The sequence below is a fragment of the Pleurodeles waltl genome, chromosome 10 (assembly GCF_031143425.1).
Source record: "Pleurodeles waltl isolate 20211129_DDA chromosome 10, aPleWal1.hap1.20221129, whole genome shotgun sequence".
NCBI lineage: Eukaryota > Metazoa > Chordata > Amphibia > Caudata > Salamandridae > Pleurodeles > Pleurodeles waltl.
This window is the reverse complement of record NC_090449.1, coordinates 102,898,658-102,913,512: the sequence shown is the minus strand read 5'-3', so window position 1 is coordinate 102,913,512 and position 14,855 is coordinate 102,898,658. Positions and strand designations below refer to the sequence as shown.

General features: G+C 40.4%; 1 protein-coding gene across 2 annotated transcripts in view; it reads right to left on the bottom strand.

Annotated features, from left to right (window-relative positions):
* Window positions 1–7,239: 7,239 nt before the first annotated feature.
* Window positions 7,240–14,855, bottom strand: part of LOC138261164 (uncharacterized) — a 102,354-nt gene continuing 94,738 nt past the window's right edge. For both annotated transcript variants that reach the window (XM_069209873.1, XM_069209872.1), the window contains one exon: window positions 7,240–9,027. In XM_069209873.1, coding sequence (XP_069065974.1) covers window positions 7,931–9,019 — 1,089 coding nt within the window. In that variant the 5' untranslated portion in view covers window positions 9,020–9,027 and the 3' untranslated portion in view covers window positions 7,240–7,930. The remainder of the gene's footprint in view (window positions 9,028–14,855) is intronic.

Sequence of the window (14,855 nt, the reverse complement as noted above, 5' to 3'; positions counted from 1 at the left end):
TATGAGCCCGAATTGCTTTATGTTAATCCTAAACTAACATGAATATATGAAGAATGATTGTCTAAAATGACTATTTAACAGGCCCCCTAGCAATATGATCCAAGGGCTGTGACCTGAATTACATTTAGTCCTTTCGTCAGTAGTGGCAGGAATACGTTTGTTGAGGTGTTTTAACAAACTATTTAAGAATGAGAATCGCATCATAATCTCACACTTATGGGCAAGAGAATTGCTTGGTCATATGAAGAAAATTAGAGACCAACATGAGTTGTAGGGTGACTCTCAGTCTCTTTTCAATCCGCCAGATGTAAGCCTATCCAGAATATTGACGTTGATTACTAATTCTAAAAAGCTATCAATTGCTCCAATGTGAGCTTCTTTACCCAATAACTGTATGTCTGTATGTAGACAGACTCTGCAATTCCCTGCGCAGATCAGAGGTGTTAAGATGTCGTACAGACAATAACACATAGCATACAAACCTAGAACTAAGATTTGGGGTGCATTTGTTTGCAGGATACTGTATTTTTAACTAAGAGTCAGATGTATCCAAGTTCAATTTTGCATCACCTAAATAGCGAATTTTAAGAAATCGTTATATAGGCAATGCAAAATGGAACGTAACAAAATAGCGATTTCCTAATAGCGATTTCTTAAAATTCTAAATTGATATTAGGGAATCGCTCTTAGGGAATGAGACTCAATTTGTTCCTATGGTGCTGAAGGCCCATAGTTGCGAATGGTTTTGCATTTCCTAATTTGAGAATTCCTTTTAGGAGTTTGCAAATTAGGTAATGCAAAACCAAGAGTGCTGGGGGCCTAAGGCCCCTTTTGATTCACCCCCTCAAAACAACTGTGCACCTGTTAAGTGCAAATATGCCCTTGAGGCATGTGTGCCCTACACAGCACTTCAGGAAATTAATTTTTAATGTATTTTATAAAAGTGCACATGGTTACCACCAACTTGGAGTTGGTGGTAATTGCATTTCCTAAATGCCCAGTTCGCATTTAGGAAATGCATGAAACATGTATATAGAAAATCGCAAATAGGAATTCCCTATTTGAGATTTCTTATTTAGGGAATTGCAAATTGCGATTCCTTCTTCGGAGTTGTGATTTTATGGAATTGCTAAAAATTGCAATTCCCTCAAATTGCACTGCGATGCCCTTGATACATTGTGAACCTTTGCATTCCCAAACGGTGGAATTTTGCTATTCGCACCGTTTGTGAATGCAAAATGTTTTGATACATCTGGCCTTAACTGTGCTACTAGCACCACTATTCACTTAGGAACATATTTACGAGCCCCTTTGTGACGCTATTGCACCACCCAACGTGGTGCAAGAGCGATGCAACTGAGAAATTGTATTTATGAAGCCACACAAGCCCACCTTTTGTGGCCCTGAGTGGCTTCATAAATTTCAAGTAATGCAATGCAGCAAAAATCACTGCTTTGGATTACTCTGCGCTAGGGAGGCGTTTCTATGGGTTTTGCACGGGTGGTCCCATGCAACATCCACGGATTTTGATGCATTTCAAGGGTTACCAGAAGTGGTAGACTTGAGAATGCGCCAACCCTACACCTTCCAGGGTGAGGTGTAACAAGGAGAAATATCTTTATTTCTCCTAGTTTTTTGTTCTTTCTTTGTGTGCTGCATTCTGCAGCACACATACAAGGAGGAATAAGCCTCAGGGGATTGTTTTTGTGCAGTAAAGTGCCTTTTCCTGCCCAAAACCAATCTTGAATACAACAGAGGCACCCTTGCACCACGGTGCAAGGGTGCCTGCATTGGTACTAGGCTGCCAAAAGGGCACCAGAACAGGGGAAAAGGCAGGAGTGCACCATATTGACTTAAATACAGTGTATTCCTTCCCTTTCCCTGTCACGCAGCACATCGCAGCAAGGTGACTTGCTGAGCTACACTGCATGATAATCTCGTAAATATGCCCCAAATTGTCAGAAGAACCAAAATGGTGTGCAGCACCAAATCCTTGTCTATTCTGGACAAAGTTCAGAGTAGACAAGAATTTGCCAAAGGGGCCAACTAGATGGTTGTAGACATTAAGGGCCTCATTACACCAATGTGGCCGTCTGACAGCCACATTAAAACTGTGGCAATTGCGCCACGGTCGGACAGCCAGCACCACCAGTTTCCTCTACTGGAGGGGCTGGAAGTCCTAATCCGCCAGGGCAATGCTACAAGCAGCGTTGCTCTGGGGATTACAACCCCCCTCTCCGCCAGATTTTACATGGCGGTAGCGCCACCATGTAAAGGCTGGCAGTTACGGGGTGCAGGGGGCCCCTGCCCTGCCCATGCACTTGGCATGGGCAGTGCAGGGTCCCCAATGGCCAGCCCTGTCATGCTTTTCACTGTCTGCTCTGCAGAAAGTGAAAAGCGCAACGGGTGCTAGTACACCCTACTCACCGCGGCATTACAGCCGGCTCAATTATGGTGGCAACCTGACTGGAGGATTTCGGTGGACGGCCTTTTTCCATCCGCCGAAGTTGTAATAAGGCCCTAAGTTCACTAAAAGTTTTTAACATTCTAGTTATTCAGGACATTCTATCTTGAATTATGGTTTCATATAGTTCATTTTGAATGCAGATCTAGGTAACTGTAACTTGAAGATGGAAGTCGAAACGGTGAGTGTCTATTATGTTTTTCAAAACTAAGATGATGCTCACATGATGAAGGAATCTGGTCCAGCAAGAACAAAAGTGAACTGGGGTGTGGTGGCCATCTTTGTACTCTGGTATATTTGGGTGCTTAATTGGAAGAATGTTGCTTCCCAATTGCCACATTGTTGCCTGTTTGTGTCTCACTTAGGTGAAATACTGATTCATACTCTAATTATCCTGTGGAATCTTCTTGTTATTGGACTACCACCATCAGCTTTCGCACTGACTTGGAATTCGTCTTTAAAAGTGGTATTGTACATGATAGACTACAAAGAAACTACAGTTACATTCTTGACCTGAAGTGATAATCTCTCATTCCTTCTAAAGACTTTGAAATATGTATTTAGCTTTCTGAATGTATTGTGAACTGCATATTATTCAAGGTAGTTGAAGGATGAGGTTGCATATAGATTTTATTACATTCAGGGAAGCTGGAACTTAGACTAATATTTTTCATTATATGTTTCAGGTGATCCATTTTGTATTTACAAACATGTGTAAATGCGGAGTGTTACCCGACTCTAAAAGTTATATAATATACAGCATATTATATAGTTCAGTTCAAGAGAACAAGAAGTAATATTGCTTGTTTATTCTCTTTGGGACAAGAACACGAGACAAAACCATACCAGGCCCAGTAGAGGACGCTACACAGTCATGTATGTCTTGTTCCAATTTCTTTTTCCACTTGTGTACTCATGAGTGGCGTTCAACCTCTTTGGAGCGCAAGGTGGGGGAAACAGAGCAGCATCAAAGTCCAGATATCCCCCCTTGAACCGTGAGTGTAACAATTAGGAATAAATTGCCCAATCGTCTTAAGTATTCATACAAAGTTTTGAATACCTTTATTGTTAAAGGATTCTACTTTAACTCGTAACATAGCACTGAAACCTTTGAAATAATTGAATTTTTTAGATTCCGCTATAGGTCTTGGGCAATTTCTAAGTGCTTTTAAAACTGTATGTTTTTTAAGTAAGATATTTATTATTCTTATGTTTTATTGTTTTATGGACAATTAGTCTAAATAAACGTGTATTTGACTAAAGCCAGTGGACTGTGTGGCACACAGTAGCTTTTATAGCAGGTATATATTTACAGATTTTCTAGGAATTTTATATAGCTCACATTTCCGATAGCACCTATTTTTAATTTTAGAGGTGACATCCAGATGAACTTATCTTGGAATGCTGTTGCCATCTCTTTAGGACAGTGGAAGGCAAGAGAGCCCCAGTCAGACCACTGGGGTTATCTAATGTATTTGCACGTTTATGAAGCACTAATGCTATTTGTCACTCAGATGCATCTGAGGTTCAATGCTAAAATGTGCATGTCCTTTACTCTTGACATGTTGTTATTACTCAGGGAGAAAGGAATCCCAAAGGGGATCAGCTGTCTGTGGATGGTAGCTCCAGCCTCCCATTGAGCCCGGATGGTGTTATCCCTCTGAACTCTCAGCTGAACTCTGAATTCCCCTTCAGGCTTCGTAGTGGAGAGGGGCTTTGTGTGGGGATACCCGCTTGCAGTGTGTTACAGTTTGAATCTGGTGGAGTGGTTTTACCGTGGAGGTGGTGTGCCCTTAATAAACTGATTTGTCAGAAAACCGAGGTACTTAAATCTTGAATTCCTGGAAAGAATTGCAATAACTATTATGCAGAACTCATTCGTGAATTATTAAAAGAATGTGTGTGTGTGTGTGTGTGTGTTAAATGGAGAGTTGCAAGACGTGGGTGTTAATTGAGGAGATGCTTACTGAGCCGGAAAGCCCTTGATAAGAATTTTGCACTGAATGAAATGTAAATGTTTTGTGTGTGGTTCATGCATTGTTCCTCAAAGGCCAGCAGAAGGCTGTTGTGGCCTGTTTGAAGGGCCTAGTAACAGGGTAGACACAAGTGAAGGAATGTGCCTTGTCTTGGTGGCCTTGCATTTCCAAATAGAGAGAAATGTAAGGCAATGTAGGTAATGGGGTCAGTGGACAAGATCCAAAACACATTCCCACCAATCACAAGTATTTGTGGCACTTGGAAGCCAGGTACAGTGCTGGCACTTAAGCACTATACCTTCTTCTGCTTCCATGTATTCTTCAAGCAGCAGTGCCATACAGATTCCTGTGAGTGGACCAAGCTGTTAATGATTCTATATAGCATGAACGTAGGTAATAGCTGCAAGAGCTGGCTAGGGCTATAAGCATGGTCCAGTGGGGAGGTGACCTTGCTTTGCTCCAGACACTTTTATTTGCAAGTACTACACTGCATGCTACACCAGCCTCCCAGGTTAGAACCAGCCCGAATCAGACACTGTTTCTCAAAACATGACTCTTTCTGTAAAGAAGCTAAAGCTTGCTGCTTTGATGAGATTACCTCTTGCAACTACAAGCTTCAGCTCAGCCAATGTAACTTCCTTCAGTAAAAGAGTGGGCATGTTGAGGAGCAGTTCCCGAGACTATCTGACAGTGGATACTGTTCAATGGAACAATGATGCCCACTATGTGGTGGTAAGGTTCACAGTGGTTGGTGCAATTCTGTGTTCTGTTAGTTACGGCACATACTGGTGATTGGGCATGACTCGCTCATCTGAAGACCTATTCGGTCCCTGCATGGCTCTCAATCTAACATGGCTGTTGATAAAATTAAAGTGTCAAATGCCTCTTCTAGCTTAAGCAGCAAACCTGTTAAATCCTGATCAGGTTGTAAATGGGGCAAAAAGAACACTAGTGGCTGATTGTTATGTTATTGATAAAGGGAAGTGCCATGGCTGGAACCTCTATGGCTTTCAAAATAACTCTAATTCCTGCTCTGCTTGTCGCAAATGGCTACGTTCCTTCTGTATCTCAAGAAAGGAAATTTACTGAGTACATTTTTACAGAATGGTATTTTCTTTGCACACATTTCTGAATGAGATCACAAAATGATCTCTATTCTTTCGAAGAGCAAGGAAACAAAATCATTTCTAATCTTTACGATAGCAAGAAAAACGGGTTTTATTAACATTAATTACCGTGGGGACCCTTTTTAAGCCTCTAACCTTCAGTGCTCACCTACTGGACCAAAAGAACATCATTTCAACTACATATAATTTCTGAGCACATATGTTAAACTTATTAATATTCTACCAATTATTTTACTATTTTGATATACTTACCTTTTGTACTCACTATTTAAAATGTAAAGGAATGTCATTACAGATTTCAATGTCATAAAATGATTGCACACTTGTCTTTACAGATAGTTAAAATATCTAACTTTTGAAATGAAAATTAGAAATACATATGTTAAACTAAGTTTACTTTTTATGCCAAAGAATGTAATGGAACATTTGATCTTAAATGTTTTCGAACACTATTTTTTGTAAAAACTATTTTATCACATGCTACTGAAAGGGTATTTACAAAAGATCTATAAACTTTCTGACATCATTATATGGTATAGAGTGAAGTTACTCGTTCCTTCTGTCGGTATCAGGAATCTAGAGGTTTGTGGTGCTGCAATATACTTAGCGGACCCCATAAAACCAGTGAGTAGTGTAGTCTGGCTTCAAACTCAAAACGTTTTCAAAGGTAAAATCATACTACTGAGCAGAACAATCTCAGAATCACTGCTCAGTTCAGTGAACTCATAGGCCCATATTTATACATATTGGTTTCCCCACAGAGGCTATGGCCCATATTTATACTTTTTCAGTGACGTATTTGCATCATTTTTGGATGCAAAAGCGGCGCAAAATTACAAAATATAATTGTATTTTGTAAGTTTACTCTACTTTTGCATCAGTAAATGACGCAAATACAGCGCTAAAAAAGTATAAATATGGGCCATAGTCTCAGTGAGGAAACCAATAAGTATATGCAGTCTTTTAAGAGTGCTAGGGTGTTAAACAAACTGATTTTAATTTAATTTTCTAATACAGGAGAAAGTTGCGTTCTATTAAAATGTGCTACAACCATTTTGTGGGGTCACCTGGAATGAAGTTACGAACATCTTGAAAATTATTAGCTGCAGCTCATCACCAAACATGTTTGGTCCCGTTGCCTCACTGGAGAACTGTGCCATTTTTAAATTATTTGTAGTCAGTCTGAATAACATGATGAGGAGGTCAATTTCTAAGAGAGATGGCGCTTATGACAATCAATCTTTTTAGACGGGGTATTGCAAATTTAGAATTGATAATTGTTTTTCTTCACTTCTCCCCTTAAAAGCTGCTGATTTCCAAAACAGTTCAGGGGAAATTTGACACTTACAACATTCTTAGACGAAATGTACCTGGAGTGTATTCAGCCTGTGAAATCTAGAGCAGGATCTCTGTCCTCCACCACACCCTCTGAGTCTCAAATCTGGAAAAACACTAGTCTCCTCCACTTTTATTTCATTGTGAGAACCATCTAAAATTCGTTGTCTTCTACAGCAGGGATCACTTGCATTAGACCCATTGTTTCTCTGTTATAATACTTATGGGCAGAAACCAGTCAAACCTTCAGAATTGTCACAATTCTTATGCATGAGCTAGATTTACCTATAAAGGATCCAGATGAGATACTTTGCATAGCCACTGATTACACTGAACATCCTGAAATTGGCAGTATTTATTTGAAAGGAAATGGTGAGGACACCTTTCATGGAAACACCCTTACTTATAAAATACATAGCTAAATACTGATTAAAAAAAAGTGAAAAATTGACATTTCGTTTTTCAAATAACTGTATAAATGTACATAGCTTTTCTGCATATGCTTTTTTACAAATTCCATTCTAAAGGAATTAGTTTAACTTCTATTAACATTATTCTGATGTGAGTATAATCATCAAAATAGTCAGAATAAGACGGGAACACTGATCTTAAAAATGTTCATAATATGAAAATCTTATAAATCTTAAGAAACAAGATTACCTCCCCAAAAGTCTTGTTTGTTCTTTAAGCGTAATCACTGTGTAAATGTGCAGTGGTAAAACAATATCAATTATTAAAATGTGAAATATTTTTTATGAATTATTTCTGACTGTTTTATCTTCACTGATACTCTTTCAATCAAAATGTGTTTCTACTACTGTTTTCTAGTTTTTCACCTAATCACTATGGTGAATGTCAGTAGCTGCGCCTTTGGGTGATTTTCGTAAAATGGGATCTTAGACAAACCATTAACATGCACTATTGAAGCAGCCCAATGGAAATACAATGTTGAACCAAAATTGGTAAAAATACATCAAATTAACTTATTGCAGTTGATTGCTGGTTGACATTTTCTTGTATAAGAATAATTAGTCTTGTTGTTCCAAATTCCTTCCAGTCATAGCAACATTTTCAGCTTCTTCTGGTTCTGAAGGGACATTTGTGTTGTTGACCCTTTCGTTCGGTTTACACAATTGTGTGAGAGAAGTCCACATTTGATGTACCAATTCCTTGCAAGGCCTATGGAGCAACATTATGATAACTAGACTAAAGCAACTTTGACTAAACATCACAATTTCTGCAATGTTCATTACTAACTCATCCCCAATAGATCCACTTTGTCTCTGTAACTTGGAAATTGTCCTCCTTATTAACAATGTGTTATAAAACAGGCGACATGTGAACATAATTATAGAAATTGGTATCAACATTCTTCCAGTGTGGCTGATTTCCTTCCATGTGAAGTCTTTGCTTCTTGCCAGCTTTACGCATATCAGCACCAGAAGAAGTGTCATGAATAAAGAAGGAATTCCAAATCCTAAACAAAATTTGCCAATGTCATAACTGGGCGCGGCATTTAGAGGATCTAGCTGGCAGTACACAATCTCATGGAGCTGCGATACTGTACCTAGAAGGGCCACCACTGTCAATGAGCTGCAGAACGCAAAAACAATGATGATTAAAACACATAACAAGGGCCTTTGAGTAACTTTTATCAGAAGTGGATTATTAGGCATACCCTTATTAAGCAAGAAAATAAAAATAAACATAACTTGAAGGTACTGAGTATTGAAGTAGCTGATATTAAAAAGGAAAGCTAGCACCCCACAGCTTAAATTGGTAATTTCCATGTAACCTGGCCGAGCTATAACAGTAATTGAAAAAAGCAAGATAGTTACTTCAGTGATTGCCAGGCAGAGCAGGCATAAATCAAGTTTTGAAAAGGATTTTTGTAGACCATAGCTTTTGATTAGGGCGGCCATGATGCATATTCCAGCTAACAAACCCAAGGGAACAAATACAGCCATGTAGGCGTGCATAACTCGTGAGATGATATTCTGGGATGCTATGATATCCTCAATGTTTGTCTGAGGGTCTATGTTCTGACTTGGGTAGGTTATCCACGTTTTGTCCTGTGAACCCATCTTTGTTGATGATTCTTCTAGTGACAGGTTCATGCTGCAATCTAAAACATACAAAAACAGGTTTGTTATTTTCGCAGTTTGACATTTAGCTACACTGATACATTTGCTGACGCTTTTCTATTATAGCACAAACAGTGTTCATTATTTCTGAAATATCCATTGTTTTCAGATCTCAGTTCTTTCCGATGATACATTTGTATCCTACCTTGCTTTTACGAAAGTTATTTCCTATAGTGATGACCGTGCAGACATTTTAATGTCTGGTTTCTTTTCTAGTCTACCCTTTCTCTTGACTTTATTAAATTTATCTTTGGCATCTAGCAGTTTTAGTTCAGTTTTCAAGTCAGGTTAATTTCTACCCCTTCAAAAAACTAACCCCTAAACTGCTTAAATCTGGCTAATTTTCGCACAATTACAGGGCTATGACGACACAGAAAATTCCTAGAAAGGCACAAAGCTTTTAATCTTACGTCTCACAGTCTTAATCCATTCTTTCTGCCTTGTCATCAGGCAGAGGGTGAGACTAAGACTCGGGAGAAACAGGTGGTAGAAGACGGAAGGCATGTTTTGGATAACTGGGCTGCATTCCTCCTCATGCTCCTGATTCAGAAAGACACAGTCCTTCCAATGATTTTCTACTAGTTATTTATTTTATTTAGAGGGTATTATAAAGGGTAAGCAAGACCTCAAGGTATCCTTGCGCTGTACACAGAGAAACCCCTATCCTGTTACAACACAGATAACAACCCAAAAGCTATAACCAAAGAAAAAACTAACTGTGCACTCTCCCACAACACCTTTAGTGAAAACAAATCACGTAGTTAGAGCAGTATGTATATAGCACAAAGACATCATTTATTAGAACATTCTAGAGCAGTGGCCGTCAAACGTTTTAATGCCGCCCCTCCCCCCCAGTTGAAAAATAAAAATTATTGGGCTCCCCCTCAGAATTTCACAATTGTTTTATAAAAATGGCAATATTTAACTATGTCTAAACCTATTTAAACATTGCAGTTAAGTACTGTTACCTTTTTAAAAATGCAATAACAAGCTTCTGCTTAAACCCAAGGCATGTAATCTGCATAATGCTATTTTTGGCCAGTGTCTGGCCCCCCCCCCCTTGGACAACTTGAGGCCCCCCTTGGGGGGCCTGACCCCAGTTTGAAGACCTCTGTTCTATAGTCTCCAGGGTCTGAACGATCAGGCCTGAAACTGATTTAAATACTGACCTGGCAAAATACTGACTACCACAATATTGTCACTGAAATTATATACTGGTATATATACATTTACTATTCTAAACCCTACATGTAAGCATCCTGACAATATTTTATATATATATATATATACACACACACACATATGTGTATGTATATGTTGATATGTATATATATGTATATATATATATATATATATATATGTACAGACACACACACACACACATATAGAAACATACCTGCACGCGCGCACACACACACACACACACACATATATTACCCACTGGCAGCCCCCATGGGGTAATTAAAGTTAGGATCGGGTTTCCATAGGAAATGCATTTTTTTGGCTTGCTAATAACTTGATTGATGATTGAATCTCCATTAAAGTTTCCAAAAAGTGCTCCTTTTTGCCTAAATTGTGCATGGAAAGTTTCAGGGGGATCTGTCAGGCATGCTTACTAGTGTGTTGGAAGGCACTGGCCTCTCCACTGAGATCTCACTCCAGGACGATGGGTGTGCATAGTACGGTGTTAGGAGGGACTGCCCAGTCTACTGAGGCCTTTCCTCAGGGTGATAGGCATGCCTAGTGCTGTGTAGGGGTGGACTGCTCACCTCACCGAGACCCTCCCCTAAAGGATGAGTGAGCAAAGTCAAGTGTGAGGAGGACTAGCCTCTTCAATGAGACTTCTCCCAAGGATGACGGGTATGTGTAATAGTGTGTGGTAAGGGACTGCCCTCTCCTCTGAGACCTCTTCTCAGTGCAACAGGTGTGTGAAGTTGCGACTGTGGGGGGGACTGCCCTCTGATACCTCTCTCAGAGTGACAGCCATGCGCAGTTGAGGGTGTGGACAGACTGACCTCTCCTCTGAGACCTTGCCTCAAAATGACAGACGTAAGAACAGTGTGGGGATTGGCTGACTTCTCCACTGACACCTCTCCCCTAGGCAACAGGTGTCAGTAGAAGGGTGTGGAAAGGGTCTGTCTGAAGTCTTGCATGGGTTTCCTGTGAACTCCCACGGGATTGCAACACTTTTTTACAAAAAAAGAATTTACCGTTTGCCTAATCACATTACTAATGCCTCATAGGCCTCCTCTCAATTACTAGGGGATCCAGTATGACTTTACCCTGCCCTCTTTTATAGCGTTTTGGATCATTTTCACAACACCAGGAGATTTCCCCATATTCAGTCATGGTGGCCATTTTGTTTCTGTTCTCCAGCTGTAAGCCAATCAGAGTGTGAGCTCCTGCAGGACTTGTGCGAGCCTCTCTTTCTTAAGTGGTCAAGATGGCTGATGCAAAAAATTCCCTCTCAACTAATCAGATTGCTTTATTGTTGGTTATGTGCCACAACTGAACTCTTGTGAGGCCCTTGTGAACCCAACGGCTGTGATATGTAATGGAATCTTAATTTCCCCAAAGCTGCTGAATGGATTTACATCAAATCATGAAAAGGCACACTCTCAGGACCAAGATCTAGCTTTCTGCCAAATGTGATGTTATTCCGTTCCGTTGTTTTGCATGTAGCAAATTTAAAAAATAGCTATGGAAATTGTTTAGAGAAATTGCATTTTAGAAGCCGTCTTTTTTACAACCCCGCTTGATGGATCACCCCAAAACTTTCCAAGAAGGAATGAGGAAAAGGGGCACTTTTTGGGAAAATTTTGAGAAAATTCATCAGATGGCGTCTAAGTTATTAGCAAACCAAAAAAGTAATTTCCTATGGAAAAGTAGTCCTAACCATACCTACACAGTGGCAAACGCCACTGCATAAAATATATTCACTGAAAAAAACAAAGGTTAAAGGGACATTATAGTTAGGAGAAATGTCAGTTTAAACATACTATTTTCAAAAAACCAAAGCACTTAAATTCACCAGTTATAGTAACCTCAAGTAACTATAACGTGTGCCCTAAAGTAACTATAAGTTGTGCCTTCACCGTCTACAGTGTTGTCATCAATGGTGTAATTTCAGATGTCGCATTGATGTTATCACTGATGTCACAGAAACATATCATGAGTGATGTGATGTGTGAAATAAGTCGAAGTGTATTGTGAGTGCCAACTAGAGCGCCCTGGCAGCTATCGCATGTCCTGGCCCTTCCTCATCTTCAGTTTTTAAAAGGAGATGGTGGCCTGGGAGAGATGGCAGCTTTTCTTCTGTCATGTTTGCAATTTTGAACAGAGCGTTAAGCCAGCTGCCACCTGCTCTGGACCTTCTTGGACGCAAAATGGTGTGACCCAAGGAAGACCTCTGCCAGATACCTGTTGTGCCCCAATAGCCCCAGCCCACTTCTTAAAGCAGCAGCCTGACCACTGACCCACTCAGCACAACCCAGTGACAGCCAGTTCATCCCAGAGAGCTAAAACTTATCCCTGTGATGACTATTCTGGTCCAGAGACTAACACCTCAGTTTGATAACTCCTCTGCTTAAGCCAGTCACTTCTGCCTTGTTTCCCTCATTCCCAGTTTTCTTTTTTTTAACAACTTTATTTATGCATTTGTCCTAGTTTAATAATGCCCGTCTCTTTCCAGATTGGCCAACTCACACCTCACACTCCTATTCCAGCCCAGTGACTCAGATCAAGTGAGGTGGTCTCATTCTAGCCATGTGATCTACAGATTAGCTCATGGACTCACAATGCGGTCCAGAGACCCCAAGCTCTGCCCACGGTCTCCCATTGTGGAGAGTCGACACCCCTAGACCCAACCCAGGATCCAGATTGGGAAGTTCTGTGAAGGAGATGAACAGATGCTCTTTTCAAGCCCGCAATTTAGTCTTTAAGCTATGAATAAAGTGTACAGAGCTGGCTTTGTGAGGCGTATTAAACACATTTAGACAGTGTGCTGTTCTTTAAAAAGCATTCATAATATTCAGCTACACCTACATCTGGAATGGAATTGGTATTGTGCAGTAAGAGCAGCCATAGGAATCTTGATATCTGTATTGGTACTGTTACTACTTAGTCCTCCTGACTCCTAGTTTTACTTCTTCTCTTCTACTCACTATCAGGCATTCTTATTTACTCCTGACTCTACCTCTACATGTACTCACATTTACTGCTACACTTACTCCTGTACCTCCTACTAACTCATACTCTTACTTCTACTCTACTCTCATTTTTACAGCCTTCTTCTTAAGCCTACTCACTAGTACTTACCCCTACTTTTACTCTTTACATCCATTAGGACCATCCCAAATCAGATCCAATTTAGGAAAGAGCTGAAAACGCACCTCCTTAAAGAACTCAACAGCATGATGCAGTAATAGTCCCTCCAGCTCCCAGAACCTAGCTACTTCCAAACATTAGATGACTGGTGTACAGCGCGTGCCTCCTTTTGGTTAGTTTTGTTCCATACAAATATCCCATACATACTCCTAGTATTACTTTGACACTTAGACCTATTCTTCATCTTATACTTAGCCCCCCATTAACGTTTATACTTACTCCTTTTTAGTCTTGACCTCACTCTTCTTATATAACACATTTTATTCATTGTTGTCAAAAAACATTACAGCAGATTTATGCACAGTTAACCACCTGGCCAGTATGCGTCAGGGAGATTGAGCCTTTAGTAAAGAGTGCAGAATAAACAGTAGCAAGTACTACACCGATAATATCTCCCCAGCCTCAGACCCCAGGATAACATTCCAGTCAACTTCACTCTTTTCCATTTCCCCCATGGGCCCCTGGACTTGTCTTGACCAAGTAAGATAGATCTTAATCACCCAGTGCATGGTGTGGGTTGTAGAACCTTTGGAGGGTGATGCCCCAGTATTGCCCCCAAACAGCCCATATCTTGTAATGCTAGAGCAGGCAGCCTCACACATTGTAAATAGGGATTTCCACAACCACGTTGTGTGTGGTAAATTGCCCCATTAGACCGTGTATCACAAACAGGTCGGCGAGGCAACAGCTCCCATTCTCCACAACCAGTCCCCCGTATTCTTTGTCCTATGAAGGTATTTCCAATGTATTAAATGGAATTGTAAGGCAATCGCCACATTGCGGGGTGAAGAGCAAACCTCTCTCCAGTCATCATTGGTCAGTTGCCCTCGCTCTCCTGTTCATGCCTTGTGAAGGACACTGAATATTGGTGTATTGAGCACCAATGATCAATATACGTGTGAAATTTTGTGTCTAGTCAGTTCACAAAGGAGCTTCTTAGCCTCAAGTGGGCTACGTTGTAGTAGGTCTACGAACTCCTTAATGTATGGGGTATGACACAAGTATAGATAGCAAAAAAAATGTGAGCGATTTAAGTCATATTCCGTCTGCAGTTCTTGGAAGGATTTCACCATTAGATCTTTGAGATGCCTATTACATCCCAGGGTTTGAAGCCCTCCAAGGCCATGACCTGCGGCAGCCCGGTTCTATACCACAGTAGAGTTTTGCATGTGCATTTTGGCCATTCAAGAGCTCTAAGGGTCTCCCTCCATATCTGAAGGTCAAATGTGTGGCAATCGGGAGGTCAACCAGAAGAATCCCCCATATAACAGATGTAAAAGAGGTGTCCCCTACTTTGCCCATTTTTCGGTGGCAAAACCAGGGTCAGCCGCAGCATCAAACCACCATTCATTAATAATAACAAGATGAAATGCCCTTCAGTACAAGAGTATGTCTAGGGCTGCAATACTTCCACCGTATATGG